General features: G+C 40.7%; 1 protein-coding gene across 1 annotated transcript in view; it reads left to right on the forward strand.

The window, feature by feature from the left end:
* The first annotated feature begins 348 nt into the window (after positions 1-348).
* Positions 349-20,405, forward strand: part of LOC130222035 (NLR family CARD domain-containing protein 3-like) — a 49,133-nt gene continuing 29,076 nt past the window's right edge. The window contains exons 1-7 of the mRNA XM_056454653.1: positions 349-534; positions 1,105-1,155; positions 1,742-1,849; positions 3,983-4,087; positions 4,602-4,686; positions 15,326-15,521; positions 15,611-17,396. Coding sequence (XP_056310628.1) covers positions 1,112-1,155; positions 1,742-1,849; positions 3,983-4,087; positions 4,602-4,686; positions 15,326-15,521; positions 15,611-17,396 — 2,324 coding nt within the window. The 5' untranslated portion in view covers positions 349-534; positions 1,105-1,111. The remainder of the gene's footprint in view (positions 535-1,104; positions 1,156-1,741; positions 1,850-3,982; positions 4,088-4,601; positions 4,687-15,325; positions 15,522-15,610; positions 17,397-20,405) is intronic.

The following is a 20,405-nucleotide window of genomic DNA, read 5'->3' on the forward strand; positions in this document are numbered from 1 at the left end:
GAAGCGGTGCTAGACTTCATAAAGAAAAATTAGAGCATATAAGTGAAAGCAGTCATTTTATTTTCCAAAAATCTAAATTGACCTCTATGAAACTGATTTTACCAAACTGTAAAAATATGATTATTTTACACACTCCAGTACAACAGGTGGCGGTATTCAGCTTTACACTGCTCTCTGTAACTCGCCACACAACCACAAGAAGAAGAAGTTATCCAGGTATGTGTCTTGTTCTGTGTTCTCTGTGTCCAGTGTTGATACTGCTTCATGTAAAATCACCCTAATAAAATGTAACTCTGCAGGTGCTTTGATAGCCCTGCAGCTGTTTTGACTCTTCTTTGCTCTGTTTAGAGTGTTCATGATGGATGTTTTTCACTGAACTCGTGATGTGCCGCTCCCTTGAAAAAATGAAAGTGAAAGTGTTTAGTTTTTGTGTGACCATTTTTAACAGACGGAATCTATCATTTATAACGCAGAACAGCTTCATATCTTTATCGGAGTAGATTCAAAACGCTTAGCCAGGGCTTGACAAAATAGGTAAGTTTGATGTTAATATGTGTGTATGGCATTATTTATCCTAAACAAACGGATGATGATGTGATTCTTCACTTGTTTACTCATGAATAACTTAGGGTTTTGAGTGACGCAGCTGCTGATATATTAATTACTATAGTAATAATAGTACTATAGTAATATATTATTTTTTAAATTAATGTTAATAATTTACATGTGTATATATATCTCCAGTGGAGTATTTTTATCTGCTGTGAAATGACTGAAACTTTGATGTTTGTTGATTGTATAGAGGTAAAGTTGGTTTTGTATTCGCACATTCATTTAGAAGTCTCTATATTGTTTACCATGTTACTTTGAATATTCAATCGGAATTAGAATGTAAGTATGACTTGAAAACAACAGTAACACTGTTTATTTGACTATGAACAATGTTGTACATTGATAGTCATTGGCTGCTAATATGATTTCCCTATTTAGAGTTTGCAAATAATACTTAAGTCTGAAAAAAGTCTGAATGTGCGAATATAAAACCAACTTTACCTCTAAGTTGATTGTTTCCTGAACGCTCTAATGTCTGCATTGGTGTTTTAGCTGCAGTATGGCAGAGGAGCGAGTAAAGGACTCTCTCGCAGAGAAACACAGGTATTGACTCTGTTTTTACACCATTATTTCAACACTTTCTCTGAAGAACAAAGACCAACAACAATGCACTTATTTGTGTTGCTATTGCCTGATCAAATGATGGACAAAGCTTCAGTTTACATCTTCAGGAAATGTGTTTAGATCATTGTAGTTTATAAACAGCTTGATCTGGTATCATATTTACCAGAGCTGAATATGTGTAATGTGCTGTGTTAATGTCCTGTAAAACATCAGCATTAAAGCTGACCGCAGAACAGTTTCAGCTTGTGTGTATTAGTGTGTACTGTTTTATATCTCCTCATCTGATTTCTGTGGTGAGTTTTTTACTCTATAGGTAGAGTATAACAAAGTTTTAGTCAAATATGTTTTATCAGTGGAGCTGAGATTGTGCAGAATGAGAAAGCAGCACATCACTCGTCTGTTTACCCATGATTCCTGTGTAGCAAACCTGATCGGACAGACCTTCAGTCAACTATTAGTTTGAGCTAAATTAACCTGATCAAACTCATATTTGACTGATAAACTCTTGTAAAGGAGACTGAAGTTTGTCCTGCAGTTTATTTCTTTGGTGTGTTTGTATCTTCAGTGTGAGATCAGGATCATGTGTGTCCAGCTCTGTGTCTCTGAAGAGGGACAGGTCTAAAGAATTGAATCCCCCACACCTCAGTGAGAAAACACCATCATTTGCCAAAAGGTATTTATTGCTCACACATGGACAGTTTCAGTATTCATCGGGACATTTTTATTTTACTTACACAATGTTGTATATGTGAGAAATGTGAGAACATCATTATATAATTTTCTGACTTGAATTCTTCTGAATGTATTCATCCATACTCCTGATAAGGACAAATATCTGATTATAAAACATTTCCTTACTGTTTGTGATCTGAAAAAACTGGTAGTAAAATGTCCTCCTTGTCATGGTCAGTTATGAGTCAAAAGATCAGACAGAAAATCCATCTGCAGCAACTATTAAAGAAAAATCCAAAAGTCATGGGGAAGATCCTAGCGAAAGCAAAATAAGCCAAGTAACAAGGTGACAGACAAATGGCAAAAATATAATCCACAGAGCAGAGAGACAGAGATATAAACACAATTGTCCACATTTATTAATCCAACACTGAAACAAGTACAGATCTGAGCACAAAAATCAACTTATGACAAGGTTCATGTGGGATTTATGAAGCATTCATATGCAGACAATCCCATCTTACAGATGATCATTATATGTTGATAAATGTGGCAAATGAAAAGGATTGTCATTTGTGTACCACACTCTTAATTATTAAAGTTTTAGAAGCCTCTCCCCTAGAGTTTATGACATGGATGAACATAACCAGCCCAAAAACAGGAATTTCTCACAACAAAAGAGAAAGAAAGAGAGATCTCACTGATTGGTAATGTGAAAGTGAAAGTAATGAACACATAACATACGTTTTACATGATGTAATTTTATATGTACTTATATTAAGGCTGCACAATGTATCATTTCAGCATTGATATCACAATATACACATCTGCAATAGTCACCTCATAGGATCTAAATTGCTGAGAGTGAATTATAGTTACGCAGGAGCCACAGAACACATGTGATTTGTAAAGTCACTGCAAAGTTTAACAATAACAGTGAAAGTATCATCTGTATGTGTTTTGAAGACCTGTGACTGTGAGCAGTTCAAGAGAGTTTAAAACATTTGGGCACAAGAAATGAAGACGTTTGGAGGTGTAAGAAAGATTAATTGTATTTATGTTGAAGACTATACAGTGTTGTTTTACATGTGCACTGCAACAAATGCTTTTCTTATTGACATTTTTTGTCTTGTTTCTGGCCCAAATATCTATTTTTCAAACTGATACAATATTATTTTACTCACCTGATTGGCAGATTGGGTGCAATCACAATATATATAGCAGAAAACTAAAATATGGCAATATCAGGTTTTTCCATTATGCTGCAGCTTTTTTTGTATATTAAGCTTTTTTTACTTCATCAGTTTAATTTAATTTTTTACAAATTTATTTACTTTTTTACCATCAAGTGTTAGTCAATCTTCAAAAAACAATGTTTTTTGTAAAAAAAGGAAATAAAGTGTCACAAATTCATTAAACTATTATGATTATTACCTTTTAGACACTTTTTAAGGAATTTAAGTAAAATTTTATTGTTAATGAAAGTGTGTTAGCCTAATGAACATGATCAAACATCAAAACCCCTGTTAGCCACATTTCCAACTATTATTAGACCTTTTCACACCTATTTAATATAGCCTGATATGATTGTAATGAAAAATGACAAATCACACCAAAACCTCTGTTTTTGCTCTAACTTTTCTCTAACTATAGACAGAAATGAAATAAAACACAAACTATATTAGTTATTTTTCCAAAATAGATCTTTAATTTCCAGGTTTTAAGAAATAATCTTCTTACAATACAATACTGTTTAGAAAATGTAGCAAAAATCTGCAAGATTATGAACTAATAATGAACAATTTAAAGAGTGATACAAGTAAGGCTTTATTAACTTCATTAAACACTTAAACTAATTTAACACACACACACACACACACCTTCAATTGGTATAGGAAGAGGCAATTAAGAGTGAAGAATAAAGGAATTATGAAAAATTAATCAGAACTTTTGATGAATTATTCATAATTCCCTATGAGCTTATTTTGCTACAAAGAGACAATCAGGATCACAGGGGCTGATGGGAAGTGAAGTCCAGGATCATAAAACAGCAGAAAACACAGTGCCCTCTAGTGTTCATTAGAGAGACTGCAGCAGGTTAACGCTCCTTTCCCTCTGGTGTATTTGTCTTCAGTGTGAGATCAGGATCATGTGTGTCCAGCTCTGTGTCTCTGAAGAGTGACTGGTCAATGAGTGAACCACCAGAGTTCAGTGAGGAAACACCATCTTCTGCCCAAAGGTATTTAGGGTTTTACATTATTGCTCACACATGGACTGTTTTGAACATTATTGTGAACTAACAGTTCAGTAAAGAGAGTCATTCCTGAATGAATCACTTGTGTGAATGAAACAATAATAATGTTCATATTGCTGTCAGTTTAAAAATAGATTATTTACCTTAAAATTCAAATTCTGTCATCATTTACTCACTTGATGTTTTTAAGCAAAACTGTTTAGTAAATGTATCTAAATACAGATGAAGCTCTTGAAAACCATGATCATAATCATGGCTATTGTATCTTAAAGCTTTTGTGTAATAATAAACTGTAAATCAAATATTTCTTTCTACAGCTACTCTTTGAAATCTTTTAGATCCAAAACACAATAATGACTAGTGTGTCATTTCTCATCTAAATTTAACATGTGACACAGCAGTGGCGCTACAGAACATTTATTATATTCAGTGTTTGTAAGATATATTGGACTCTGTTTGCCTCTAAATGTATTAATACAGTAGTTTTATTTGTTAACAGTGTTGAATATGAGTTACCAGATTCAGGAGACGAAACTCACAGGAGCAACAAGAGTGTCTCAGACAATCTCCAGTGGATCTTCCAGGTGGAGAAATTTATTTTTTTTGATTTGCTAAAGTCACTGAAATAACTGCATGTAACGCACACAAAATATTTGTTCACGGCACTTTTGAAAACGTCCTGGTTACGTACGTATCCCACGTTCCCCGAATAGGGAACGGAGACGTGTGTCTGTATAAACAGACTTTTGGGAGTGCTTTAGACTAGTGGTTCCCAAACTGGGGGTCGCAGAATAATTTCAAGGGGTCGCGAGAGTTATTTAAAAATTGTGTAATTTTCAGTGATTATAATAAATATTTTTCAGTATTACAAGTGAAAGCTAATATTTTCAGATTTTTAAAAAGATATTACTGATTCATAAAGTATTTAGGACACATTCGGGCAGAATGCATCTTTGTACTTGGAACGCAGCGCTCAGGAACAGTTTAAAACTGTTGTCATGTCAACTTGCCGCAGTAAACAAAGCCTTCAACGCTTGCCCCGCCTTCGCGCTCTTCTTATTGGCCCACTGCTCTAAGAACTGAACACGAATGATTGGTTAAAATCAGCTGTCAATCACTCAGTCAACGCCTCCTGTCTTCAGATGACAGGAGCTACAACCGCGAAAATGTAAAGCGCTGAAGACGAGAGAATGAAAACAACACTGACAGATTTTGTCTTAGAAACACCTAAAGCTACAAATATTGGCACATCTGATTACTGATCATGTGCTGAATGTTAATCCACCAGCTATACTTATTGAAGAGTGGATAAAAGACCTCCATTGGCTTCAAGTCTGCTATGAAAATAACTAGCATTCACTGTAAAGTCTGTGGGATATCTTTTGGGATATCCGTCCGTGTATCTTTTGGGTACTCAATTATGTTATAAAAATGTCTTTTCTTGTGATAACGGGATTTCATTAAGACATATTTTCCTCACGCATGCATATTTATTTTTTTGCTTGTTAGTTTTGATTAGTGTTGATTTTAAATGCAATAAATCTGTTTATAAAACTTGTAGTAACAGTGCGATAATTGGTGGGAGCCACAAAATTTTGGCTGGTGCGTCTACATTTTTAAAGTTAGAAGCACCAGTGTTACCAAGCAAAAATGTTAATTTCGAGCCCTGTAATCTATAGTAAATATAGTTAAAATATTGTGAACAGCTTAAAAAAAGCTATTTTTATTGTTTGTATATGCTTTGGTAGTGGGGGTCGCGAGTTCTTGACGATCTTACAATGGGGGTCGCGGGTTCAAAAGTTTGAGAACCACTGCTTTAGACGACCAATCACTTCTGAAGATAAGAAAACAGGCCAATGAAATGCCAATTGAACTGGCGGAGATTAGCTCCACAGCTGAAACTGATGAGCCAATTAGGGCTATATCAGTAGGCTGCTGGAGCCAGCTCATCAGAATTTGCTTGCTGAAGAGTCGATCGCTCAGCTCCCAGCTGGAGACTCAGGTGCTGTGGCAGTGGAGACACACGTCTCCATTCCCTATTCGGGGAATGTGGGTTACGTACGTAACCAGGACGTTCCCCTTCATAAGGGAACTTCTACGTGTGTCTGTATAAACAGACTTTGGGAGACTGTATGGAAAGCGCCACAGCAGCTAAGCCTGTCACGCTCCTGATGTGTAGTTTGCCAAGCCAAAGCGTGAGCGCACTGACATCACCAAAAGCGCAACCTTCCAACGTCCCCTAGGCCCAACATATTACCATTACATGGGAATAAAAGTTTTAATCGGGGGTCGTAAGTGTGCTTTTACCTAGCTAATATAGACTAGGGATTTTGAAAATACGACAGTACGTTGGGAAAGCGTGCTAGTCTCCGAAGGGGGAGGACGCAGCTCAGACCACCTGCTACCGTAGAAGGGGAGACCTGATGGTAAGGAGACATATGGACTAGCCATAATGAGGGAAAGTGCTACATATGATAAGCTGGTTAGCGGTTTAGGGAAGAAATGGGACCGCCTAATAAGGGGGAACACACTGTGGTAATAATGCATAAGGCATCACAAAAAGGGGATGCACATAGCTGGCACCGATCCTCACTATGCTCCTCCGCTGAGTCGATGCTGGGGGCCTCAGAGGAATTCTCTAGGGTTTGCCTGGGAAGGGGAACTTACTAGTAGAATAGGAAAAGCGCACGCATCTCCGGGTTAGGGAGCCTGGCGAAGCAAGCGTTTGTGACACAGAGCTTAATTCCGCCCCGATTGATTGGGATTACCCAATAACCGGGAGGAAACTGGCTCCACTCGGAGGTTATAGAACCTCGCAAATGTGTTAGGTGTCGCCCAACCCGCAGCTCTGCAGATATCTGTGAGAGAGGCGCCGCGTGCTAATGCCCATAAGGAAGCGACACCTCTAGTAGAGTGCGATCTTACGTTAGGAGGGTGCGGCTCGCCCTGGCATTGATAAGCGAGGGCGATGGCATCAACCAACCAGTGGGCCAACCTGTGTTTTGACACGGCACTTCCCTTCTGCCGACCACCAAAACAGATAAAGAGCTGTTTACATGACCTTACATTTTGCAATCGTTCCACGTAAAGGCGCAAAGCGCGAACGGGACAAAGCAGTGAGTGGGCTGGGCCTGCCTTCTCCGCAGGCAGCTCTTGCAGCTTCACCACCTGATCTCTAAATAGGGTGGTAGGAACCTTGGGCACATAGCCAGGTCGGGGTCTCAGGACAACGTTAGAGTAACCCGGCCTGAATTCAAGGCACGATTCGCTGACCGAAAATGCCTCCAGATCCCCAACTCTCTTGAATGACGCCAATGCGATCAGCAGAGCTGTCTTAAATGACAGAATTCTAAGAGATACCGAATTGAGTGGCTCGAACAGATCTCTCTGCAGACCCGCCAAGACTATAGAGAGATCCCAAGAGGGCATGAGAGGGGGGCGGGATGGATTTATTCTGAGGAATCTGATGATTAGATCATGCTTCCCGAGCGTGTTGCCAACCACCGCGTCATGATGAGGGGAGATCGCAGCCACGTGAACCTTCAGTGTGGAGGGTGACAGCCTACGCTCCAGCTTATCCTGAAGGAAGGATAACACAATGCTAATCTGGCAAGTTCGGGGGTCTTCTCGGTGAGAAGTGCACCACTCAGAGAATAGACTCCACTTCAGGGCGTAGGCATGCCTCGTAGAGGGTGCTCTAGCCTGAGTGATGGTGTTAAGTACTGCGGGCGGTAAGTCACCTAAGTCCTCCGCGCTCCGTCTATGGACCACACGTGGAGGTTCCAGAGTTCTGGGCGTGGGTGCCAGATGGTGCCCCGTCCCTGAGAGAGGAGGTCCTCCCTTAGGGGAATGCGCCAAGGAGGGGCCACCGCAAGGAGTGTGAGCTCTGAAACCCAGGTCCGGTTGGGCCAGAGGGGCGCAACAAACAAGACCTGCTCCTCGTCCTCCCTGACTTTGCACAAAGTTTGTGCGATTAGGCTCACTGGGGGAAAAGCATATTTGCGCGTGCCCGATGGCCAGCTGTGAGCCAGTGCATCCGTGCCGAGGGGGGCCTCGGTCAGGGAATAAAACAGCTGGCAATGTGCTTTCTCGGAGGAAGCAAACAGATCGATCTGAGCTTGACCGAAGCACGCCCATATCAGCTGGACCGAATCGGGGTGGAGTCTCCACTCTCCTCGGGACACTAGCTGCCGTGAGAGCGCATCGGCTGCATGGTTGAGCTCGCCCAGAATGTGAATGGCAAGCCGCGATTTCAGCCGCATGTGACTCCAAAGGAGCAGACAGCGAGCGAGCTGAGACATGCGGTGAGAGCGTATACCCCCCATACGGTTGATATAAGCCACCGTCGCCATGCTGTCCGTCCTGACCAGCACGTGTTTCTGCTCCAACACCGGAAAAAAGCGGCGGAAAGTCAGATACACTGCCAACAGCTCCAAGCAGTTGATATGCCAATGCAGGCGGAGTCCGGACCACGAACCCGCGGCTGCATGCTCATTGCACACGGCCCCCCAGCCCGTGCTGGAGGAATCTGTCATTACGACAACATGCCTGGATACTAGCCCTGGGGGCACTCCAGCCCGTAGAAAAGCCAGATCCGTCCAGGGGCTGAGGATGCGGAGGGTCGCCGAACAGGCCAGCCTGGGATATGGGAACGTTAAGAAAGCGAGCTTTGTCAACGTCTCTCATATCAGCCAAGCTCAGCCAGAGGTGGCGTTCCTGGACCACTAATGTGGCCATCGTCTTCCCCAGGGCACGAGCAGCCGATTTGGTGGTCATGAGAGCATAATCGGTTGCCGTGCGGAGCTCATGCAGCAAGCCCGGGGGAGAACCGCCCTCCTGCATCTAGGCCAGCTTCTCGGCTTGGTAGCGTTGATAGGTGTCCATAGCATGCAGAGCAGAGGCGGCCTGGCCCGCAGCAGTGTAGGCTCTGGCGTGAGAGACTCAGATAACCTGCACGCTTTGGAAGGGAGTTTGGGTGGACCTCTTCAAGTGGAATGGCTCTGCGGACAGAGATTGACCGCGATAGCACGCTCCACCTGGGGAATCGCCTCATAAACCCCTGGCCGCTCCGTCATCGAGGGAGGTGAGAGCGGGAGCGCACGAGGACCGGGCAGAAAAAGGTGCCGTCCATGCCTGCGTGAGCTCTTTGTGTACCTCCGGGAAGAAGGGGACGGGGGGTCTAGAAGGCTTCGCCTTCTTCTTCACCCCCATGTAACACCCATCTAAGCAGTCCGGCCGCGGTTCTGGGGGACAAGCTATCTCCAGTCCCACGACTGAAGCAGCCCGGGGTAACACGGCTAACAGGTCCGATTCCAGATCCGAAACCTCACTGACAACCCCGGAGGGTGGCAGGGGGTCCGGATCTTGATCAGAGCATGTCAACGTGCCCTCCGATGCAGCGATGGACATCACGTCCCCGGTGTCATCTAATGAAAGCGCGGCCAACCCAGAGGATGGACCAGCACTAACACTTAAAGCAGAAACAGCGCAGCGACGAGGAGCGAGGGGTCCGCGGACCTGAAGGCGACGGATTAGCCCCCACTGTAACCCTCAGGCCTGCCCGAGTGCTAATCGCTTGGCGGGGAGCAGCAGGGGTGACTTGCCCTAATAAAAGACCTCGCCGCGACCTCAGTTGCGCTACAGTCAAGCCATCGCAATGCGGGCAAGAACTGTCCGTGAGCACCGCATCAACATGTTGGACCCCAAAGCATGTGACGCAGTACTCGTGCCTGTCATCCGGGGCGAGGAAACCACCGCATCCAGAAACGCAGAAGAAACGCTGCACGACCGTGTGCTCTCTTAGGGAATTCTGCTCTTTTAAAAAACTGCTCTTTCAGGTCACCAGCGAAACGCCAAGGGGACGGGAAACCCAGCTCGACCGCTGCTAGAACGTCTTCCCCCGCACTGGTATATGGAATAATGCTTTCTTCAATGTTGGAAGTCAGCTCAGCAGAAGGGTTCTTCAGTCTCAGATCGGGTCTGAAGCAACAATTCTGATGAGCTGGCTCCAGCAGCCGACTGATATAGCCCTAATTGGCTCATCAGTTTCAGCTGTGGAGCTAAGCTCCGCCAATTCAATTGGCATTTCATTGACCCGTTTACTTATTTTCAGAAGTGATTGGTCGTCTAAAGCACTCCCAAAAGTCTGTTTATACAGACACACGTAGAAGTTCCCTTATGAAGGGGAACTGGATCTTGTAACCTGTGTAAAGTTGAAGTTGGCCCTACTCACCCAACTAAAAACCTCTAAAAATTAATTATCTTGATAGTTTGTGCTGCTTTGGTTTTTCAGATATTACAATATTTAAATGGCATTCTGAGGTCTGTCAGCCCCCACAACTCCTTTAGATTCAGCCTAAGTAGGTGTTGATCGCTTGTATGTGCTACATTTGTGTTGGTTTGTGCCGATGAAAGTTTTGTTTGTGCTTTTTCTGATAATAAAATAATGGACATACAAGTAAAGAGTGTGACGTCACCATCAAAATGACGTTTTGTAATTAAAATGATATTTAAATTAATACTTCATATTGTTTTTTTGCATATGAAAGTTTAATTTGTGCTAATTCAGACTTACTTATAATGACCTTGTCAAGCTTGAAGTCTGAATGCACATGAGAAGTGCAGTGCCACGCTTATTAAATGAAACTCGAGGTATCAAGTTGGTTGCTGCGGCAGACAGATGCAAAATAGCTCTGCCATGAATGACGTGATCAGTGATCACTCATAATTCAGTATCTTAGATTTAAAAATCGAAAACCACAAACCAGCAGAAATGGAGTCCAGATAAACGAGGCCATTTGTGGTGATATTTCAGTGAAATAAAGCTTAAGCCACTGTTCAGATGTATTTAGACAATTGTAGCGAAATTAGCTCAGTTTATGAATATTAATGATCAATAAAAATTTGTTATTATTAATTATGAATATTCAGAATTAACTTATTGTAATTTAACTAAATAAATATAACAATGACTTTGCCCGCTCGGCTGAGCGGACTCTGTAATTTTTTTTTTTTTTAGAAAGGGAATTATAACTACTTCTTGTGAAGTAGATGAATAGTTTAGCAGTTTTAGTAAACTTGTTTATAGCTTGTGGGAAGATCTATCGTTAAAGTGACTTTTTCTGTGAGGCAAAACAAAGATAATCCAACGTGGTTATAGCTAGGGCTGGGCATCGGGTTCGATACTTTTTAAGCACCGACCGAACTGTCTCAATACTACCGAGTATCGAAAAAATCATTTTCGTTCGGTACCAAATTTCGATACCCAAGGTTATAATCTTGTCAACGTCAGTGAGCACCACTTGGAGAAAACCTGCATCCTTAACGTGCCCTGATCAAATGCTGCTGATTGGCTGCGAGGCTGTCTTGAAAATCAGTAGTTTACGGCGGTTACGCCCACTCGCGCAGAGCTTGTCAAAGTGTCAAACAGACATACAAAATCAGTTAACTTTTAGCACTTCTTGCTTGTGTACCGTTAAAGCTTAAGGCCCTGTTTACACTGCAGATAAATGCGACCCAATTCCGATTTTCTGTTCATATGTGACACAGATCGGATCTGTATGATGACCGTGTAAACAAAAGAAAGAAAACGCATGCATTCAGATATTCAGCGATCGGTTTCAGGCCTCCTTCATATGTGGAAAAAAATCTGATATAAATCGGATATGTGACAATACGACTGTCATGTACACAGGCAGATCGGATTTATTGAGGCATTCTGTTCTCATCATTAACTTGTGACAATGTGGTGCTTCTCCACGATTTAATGATGTAGAAGGAAGAGAGTGTGTGGCGATTCTGACGCGGTAAACAACAACAACAGAGGCAACATGGAGGAAAGTGGTCAGTTGCCACAATGTGCTCCCACCAGAATGGTGGAGGACATCATACAGCATATAAACCATAAGCGCGAGCTGCGATGACGGCCCTTTCCCACCTCCTCCGCCTCAAAATCATTTTAAAGTTGGGCGAACTTCGTGTTGTAACTTTTGCTTTTTGTCGCTAATAATACACTCACTCAGGCTACACATAGAAGAACTTTATTCTCTCCAACAACACCAGTGCTCACACAGGCAAAGGCTACATCAACTACACACACACACACACACACGCATGCATCAGGGCCATACCATTACGTAAACTGCGTGGGGGTAAATCTGGACTGAACCATTCACTGCTTATTGACCTTATTCTTCGATGCGGAAGTGCGCTCGTTTTTGCGATTGTTTTAGAACTTCCGACTCAGCTGTCTATGGGAGAAATGACTAGGAATAATAAACGGCAGAAAACGGTCAAACTACTGGCTCTACACACAAGTGTTTTTATGACTATACAGACAAAGTAGAATAATATAATAAGAAAATATCAGTTTGCAACATCAAGCAGCAAACCGAGCTGTTTTTAACATCTAAAAATGAATGGACGTGAATGAGACCGGAAGTCTCGAGCCAAAAAGATTCCAATGGCTGCCCCTGCTCGTACGTTAAGAATAAGGTGAATACTATGCTTCGCATATTCCAACGTGGCTAGTGTGCCACAGATGCTAAAACCCGCGTTTATGCATGCATCGTAAATTGTACGGCAAGTGTAAAGACATGAATTGGATATGGGTCACAATTAAAATAACGTGTAAATGGACAGACAAAAAAATCTGATATAGGCAGTATCATATGTATACGGAATTGGGCATCAAGACCTGACAGTGTAAACGGGGCTTAAGTTTGTGCGGGGTAAACCTATTAATCCTTTTTTGACCTAACGTACGCTGTGTAACGTTATGTACTGTTTTGATGGGTTTAAATACCTGGTTAAGTTGATACTAAAATGCTTTAAGGTTAACAGTAAATGATGAAGTTTACCTCACATTAAATTTATCTTATATAAATATCCTTATCCTTGGCTGCATTAACAGTTTAGCTTTCATGTTTTCTTCACATTAATGTTATAGTCTCTTCTCCTGCTGACCCTGGAATTAGGAGACCATCAAGTGATAATCCATTTACACTGGCAGAAACAGTACAAATGAACAAAGAAAGGAAAGATGAATGTCACAGGGCCGTTACAAATTTTATTGTTAAAGGTTTACTGCCTTTTTCTACTGTGGAGAAAGATTAGATTTACTGGATATGCATTTTTCAATGCCTAAAAAGGAACCAAAAACATGCGATATAAGTGGTTCAATCATAATTATATGAAGCTGCAAGAATACTTCTGTGTGCAAAGTAAACAAAAATAACTTTATTCAATGATTTATTCATGGGAGGATCAGAAAGCTCTTGGATTTAATCCAAAATATCTTCATTTGTAGATAATTAATGACAGAATTTCAATTTGTGGGTGAACTAAACCTTTAAGCAGCAGTAAGCCTTATAAATACTTAAAATTGATTGACTTAAAACTGCTTGAACTTTATTAAAACTGTTTGCACTAATATATTGTGTAACTACACTTTGTTCATTTTGTGCTTTTGTTCCTTTGTTTATTGGTCTTTGAGATAAGGCTGCTGTGAAAAGCATCACGAACATCCTGAAAAAATAATCTTGTTAAAATAAAATAAAAGTATCGTTCGGAACCGGTATCGAATTCAGGGTATCGGTATCGAAAATTTAACGATATCCAGCCCTAGTTATAGCGTCATTTATTGACTAGTCTAACATTTAACAAACAAACGTACAAAAAATAGAAAAAAAGAAAAGCATGGAAGTAAAGGAATTTAGGTAAAAGAGTGGCAAATCTATCTCAGTTCCACACAACTATTAAGAACCACCAAGACTATAAAAACATCTTTTTGATAAAGAGGGGCACACAGCCTTAAACGCATGACTAAATACCTGAATTTTGGTCGGTCTCTCTCTTGTCGCGTGAGCTTCTCATTGCTTGGAAGATAAAATATTTTAAGAAGTCCTTTCTCGATGTGTGGAGCTTGTGAAGCAGATCGGAGGATATGCGAGATGCAAACTTTAAACTGAGTTTAAATTGCCGCAAAATAGGAAACGTGGACTCAGATGAGTCATGTGGGTACAGAAAAGTGGTCTGCCCCGTTAGGGGCACTTCTGCGGAGACCTTCTGCTGAGAAGTTTCTGCCCCAATTTTGGGGAGTAGATGGGTTTTAACTATGGGTCAATCACACCAATTCTCTACTGACTGACCAATGGTTTCATTGCAAAGTTTAAGCGGGACATTTCCTTTGTCTCTGGGACACTCATATGCATAATGAGATCCACCCTGAAGAAGCGAAGGGACATTAACTCAGAGCATTAAAGAATGTAAGCCGTATAAGTTATGATCAGGCCTCCTAGATCATGAGCTGTAGGATTATGTACGGAACAGAATGATACTAGACATGACACTTTTAGAAGTACATAAAACATAATTCAGGCATTCTTAGTTTGTCTAGTGTCTTGAAAAGGGCATATACAGGTGTATATATATATATATATTAAAAGAGAAAGTCAGGAAGAAAATACAAAAATTTACAAACGTACAAAATTTAAAAACATTTACTTTGGGTTGAATTGTAAGATTTCTGAGTCAATTTAAAAAGTGTGTGTGTGTGTGTGTGTGTGCGTGCACGTGTGTGTGTCAGGAAAGGTGTAGGGTTTCTTTGGAATGCAGGTTGCAAAGATTTAGAAGGCATGTTTCTCCCTTTCTGTTATTTGTAATATAGATTGAAGTGCTAGAAATGGGTCCCAAGGGCCGACCAAGCAACCTGGGCAAACACAAAATATCACGCACAAGGATCTCTGACGCCAGATGCCCTGCCACCTACGGTTATGAATGTCACACCAATAAGAAATATGATATTTAAGGGCAATCCCGTTCTTCAACTGGGGCCCGTATGTAACACATTCATCCAGAATCTGTCCTCAAGCTGCTTCTTAGTTTCTTAAACTTTTTATTAAAAGCCTTCTTCTGTTGAGTTTTGATGTTATTTCTAACTGTTGTAGCTGTGAAATATCTGAAATCATTCAGTATAGTGATATGGAAGTGTAATGTGCTCAAAACGTCCCTGAATCTACTGTAGCTGTGTGTTTATTTGAAAATAATTGATTGTGTGAAAATAATTGATAAGCTTTGAATGTCCAACAGCTAATCAGAATCAAACAGTATCAAGCATCTTAGTATAATATGATTTCAATTATTGAGTTGTTTGTGGATGTACAACTATATGCAAATGGATGTTTTGGTTAAATAGTGTTGTTCTTCTCTTTTCTTCAATCGTAGAATCTTGAGAGCAAAATTATCAGATTTCTGAAGAATGAACTGGAAAAGTTTAAGAAAATCTTACAAGACGAAAACAGAGAAGACTTTCAAACAGACTTTAATGAGAACAGATGCTCTATCACAGAAGCAGCTCTTGATCTCACACTCTTCTTTCTGAGAGAGATGAAGGAAGATGAAGCTGCTGATACTCTCGAGGGTAAGAGACTCATCTGTCAGACTGACACTTACTAATATAGCTGGAAAAATCAAGACTAAACCTATCTGTTTCTTTGCTCCTGTGTTTAGATGAGCTGTTCTTCATTAATCAGCTTAAATGTAGCCTCAATAAGACATATCAAAGTGTGTTTGAAGGAATTGCTCAGCAAGGAGACCCCACACTTCTGAATAACATCTACACCGATCTCTATATCACTCAGGGTGCGAGTGAACAGGTCAACACTGAACATGAGATAAGACAGATTGAAGCTGCTTCCAGACGTCATCAGTCACTAGAGATCCAGACTGAATGCAAACATTTGTTTGAAGCACCTGAACAAGACGAGGAGATCAGAACTGTCCTGACAAGAGGAGTTGCTGGCATTGGGAAATCAGTCTCTGTGCAAAAGTTTGTTTTGGATTGGGCTGAAGGAAAAGAAAATCAAGACATCAGCTTCATATTTCCTCTTCCATTCAGAGAGATGAATTTAATGGAGAAAGAAAAGCAAAGTTTAAAAGACCTCATAAGTCAGTTTTTCCCAGAGACTAAAGGACTGAACCTTACAAGAAGCACACGATTCAAAGTCCTGTTCATCCTTGATGGATTGGATGAATGTCGTCTTCCTCTGAACTTTGCTGGTAATGAGACGTGTCGTGATGTATCTTCAGCAGTCTCTCTAGATGTTCTCCTGACGAACCTCATCAAGGGAAATCTGCTTCCTTCTGCTCTCATCTGGATCACCAGCAGACCAGCAGCTGCCAGTAAGATTCCTGCTGACTGTATCGACCGGCTGACAGAGATACGAGGATTCAATGATGCCCAAAAGGAGGAGTACTTCAGAAAGAGACTCACAGATCAGAATCAGGCCGGAGAAATCATTGATCACATTAAACATTCAAAGAGTCTCTTTATTATGTGCCACATCCCAATCTTCTGCTGGATTTCAGCCACTGTTCTACAGAACATTTTGAAGGAGAACAGAAATATTGAACTAAAACACTGGGCTTATGCTGAAACCCTGCAGGAATCTCCCAAGACTCTGACACAGATGTACACACACTTTCTCCGCTTTCAGATCCAGCAGAGCAGACGAAAGTATGACGGAGAAAACACACCAGATATTTCCTGGGATCCAAACTTCATGCTTTCACTGGGGAAACTGGCCTTCCAGCAGCTGGAAAGAAACAATGTGATCTTCTATGAGAGCGATCTGAAAGACTGTGGCATTGACGTCTATAAGGCATCGGTGTACTCAGGCATGTGTACCCAGATCTTTAAAGTGGAGACGGGAATCATTCGTGGTACCATGTACTGCTTTCTTCACTTGAGCATTCAAGAGTTCATTGCAGCCCTTTATCAACATCTGTTTCTAGACATCCACAAGAAACGAGCAGAAAAAAGCAGAAATAAGGCTATGTGGAATTTGCTGAAGACCTCAGTGGACAAGGCTCTGGAAAGTGAGAATGGACATCTGGACCTTTACCTTCGCTTCCTTCTCAGTCTTTTACTCCAGTCCAATCGACAACTCTTACGAGGCCTGTTGACACAGCAGGATGACAGAGACCAGAGCAAAAAGAAAATAATTGCATACATCAAGCAGAAACTTAAAGGAAATCTGTCTCCAGAGAGATCCATCAATCTGTTCTACTGTCTGAATGAACTGAATGATCAAACTCTGCTGAAAGAGATTCAGTCTCACCTCAGTAGAGGAAGTCTGTCATCTGCTCGCCTTTCACCTGCCCAGTGGTCTGCTCTGGTCTTTGTGTTGTTGACCTCAGAGGAGAAGCTGGAGGAGTTTGAGCTTCAGAAATTCCAGAGATCAGACGAGTGTCTCATCAGACTATCAGCAGTCATCAAAACCTCCAAAAGAGCTCTGTAAGTTAAAGTCCTTCTTTCTTCTACGAAATAGTCTTTTGCTGAAATTAATACAATAATAATATTAATAAACATCCACAATATTGATATCATCTGCACTTCAAAATACATTAATAATTGTTTAATATTTAATAGTTTAGTGTTTTTAATAATATTCAGATTAATGTATTGGCAGTGGTTGTTTAAGGGCTAGTTTACCCAACAATGTAAATTTTCTCATTTACTCACCCTCAAGGGGTTTTAAACCTTTCTAAAACTTTCTTTCTCCTGTTGGAGATAAAAGAAGATATTTTGAAGAAAGCTGGAAAACTGTAAACATTGACTTAAATAACATTTGTTTGTCCTATTATGGAGGTCAATGCCTAATGGTTTTCATCGCTCTTAAAAATCTTCTGTTGTGTTCTACAGAATAAAGAAGATCATAAAGGTTTGGAACCACTTGATGATGAGTAAATGGGTAAACAATTTCTTTAAAACAGCAAATAAACTATTAAACTACATCATCTATGAGTAGTAGCTGATGTTATTGATGAAGCAAAAGCATATTTAAAGAGTACAGTTGTCTTAATGTGTCTCCCGCTTCTCTGAAATATAGTAGTAGATCAATGTAAGAAATTCAGGTCTGCTCAGCATATGTTGTTATCTTCTCTCATGGAGGATCATTTTATAACTGAATTTGTACGTGTTGTATTGATTCTTTTGTGTGAAAATTGAACACAAGTCATCTATAAAATAATACAGCACCTTTAAAATCATTTTTGGTTAGAGTGGAATGATCACACTGATGCTGTTTTCTCTATTCTGTCTATTTTGACCTTTTTTGCTGATAATTATCAGGCAATAATTATGTGTGTCTCTGTTCATGGATAATATTTGCCATTGCTTTTTGAGTCCACTAGTGCTGTAGTCTCTACTGTAAAGGTCAATCACTCTCTCATTCACTATCCTTCAGCTTACTTTCATGATTAATAGTGTAAGTTGTAGGGGATCAACCTACGTTTTAAGATCAATCAGGGATTTATTAGCTCATTTCAATGAACCGGATCTTGAAGATTCGAATCATTGATTCGACTCAATTGAGTCAGACTGAATCAGATTAAAAGATTCACACTTTATCTACCATTTGTCCTGCAAATAGAAGACATCATATCTTACCAATCTTATTAATATTATTTACGTGGCCAACGATAATAACATAACACAGTATTGGGTTAACTTTTAGCAAGGTAACAAGATCTACAGCTCGAGGCAAAAACACATAAACAAGAACACAGTTCTTACAAACTGATAACAAAATTTATTGAGCTACACTACGATACATGAAACTAACTACGTAATAAGCAAACAACAAACAAACGCACACACACACATTCACACATACACACATAGGCAGTTCAGAGGATGTAAGATGAGTTGAACAACCGTCCCAAACTAATTCTAATACTTCTTACAAGATCTTAGAATAACACCTGAGAAACCACAAAAGCAGAGACATGGCTTATCTTTATCTGCTTAAGATCAATCTGCACCAGATCAGCAAGAGACAACATTAGCTTGTGGTACTTGCGGCCTTTTTGCTGAAGTCGATTTCCCTCGCCGGCTGGCCTCGGGGAAACGCGGTGCTCCTGATTGGCTGGTGGCTTCTGTGACGTCCTTGGGATTCCCTCGCTCGTGAGTGGGTCGTTCTGGGTTACCGAGGTGACGGACTGCTGAGAGTCGGTTTGCGGAAGTTTGTGCGGTTTCGGCGGTCCCGAAACTTAAGAGGTTTGCATGGAGAGTTCGTGGTGACCCAATCGCGTGGCGGCGCAGTGTCCGAGCAGGCGAACGGGGGCAGAAAGCAAAAGCATGTGCAAGCCAGCTAATGCAAAAAGCAAAGTTTCTTTGTAACAGGGTGTTTTTAAGTGACCTGGTTTGGTCCATCCCCATGGCACTGTCTTCCAATGAGCAGTTGCCATGAAGGGCAGGGCCACGCCCCATACCATCATAGAAAGGGTCAATAATTAACAGACTGCATGTAGAATTCTCGTGGTAAGTTTTGTGACTATATCACATCAAAGGTTACACGGCGAATACTGTTTGTGCTACTAGTTTTTCATTTACACCAATGTATTGCAAATGTCACTAGCTTTCGTTCAATACCAGACATCATACATTTCAGACACATACAGATAATTTTAATCTGCTATAAGGGTTAAAACAACACATTAATTAACCTGGTTGGTTGGTCTTCTGCCCTCAGCCAAATGTACTTCTTTAGCCTATGCAGCGAGCTAAACATAAATGGCTTCAGTAAGCACTCGTGAGACAGTGTAGCATTCTTCGAAGCTTTACTGATGTACCACTTGTAATATTTCTTCCTTATTTTCTTTGTAAAACTGTAACAGAAACAATAATGACATGAATATACATCCAGTGTCCTTGTACATACATGAATATGACTTTTAAACTACATACTAGCATGCTATAGGCTAGCGCATGGGAAGACAGGTAGCTCTAATTACTTCACTAACAAATATAACGTGCAGTAACACAAAAGGTCATAATATTGCTAAACAAAGCTCTAATATATACCTAAGCAAACTAATATACATTAAACTTACAGATCATGCCTTATCAAGGGCAGAATACCAAGTAGTAAGCAGAACCACAGCACGTAGGTCTTTCCACTGCAAGAGCTTCTACAAAATGCCTACTCTGTTTTTCCTATTTCCTGTCACTTGCTGCTTTCCGCAATGTGAACACAAGATGGCAGTGTTCGTCAAAAGAAACAATTCCAGAGCCACTGCCTTCTAATTCAATAACACATTCTACAGGGCAAATTACTAAGAACTTTTTAATTATAATTTTCATAATGAAGAAGAAAACATTAAGGGGAAAAATAGTTGGAATAAACATAGCATATGAGGAAAACCATGGCATATTATTCAAAGATACATCTGCCTTAGTTTTGACGATTTAAGAGTTTGTCTTTCATTCGTATGCATTATTTTCTCTTTGTCTCTATGAAAT

This window comes from Danio aesculapii, chromosome 4 (assembly GCF_903798145.1).
Source record: "Danio aesculapii chromosome 4, fDanAes4.1, whole genome shotgun sequence".
Classification (NCBI taxonomy): domain Eukaryota; kingdom Metazoa; phylum Chordata; class Actinopteri; order Cypriniformes; family Danionidae; genus Danio; species Danio aesculapii.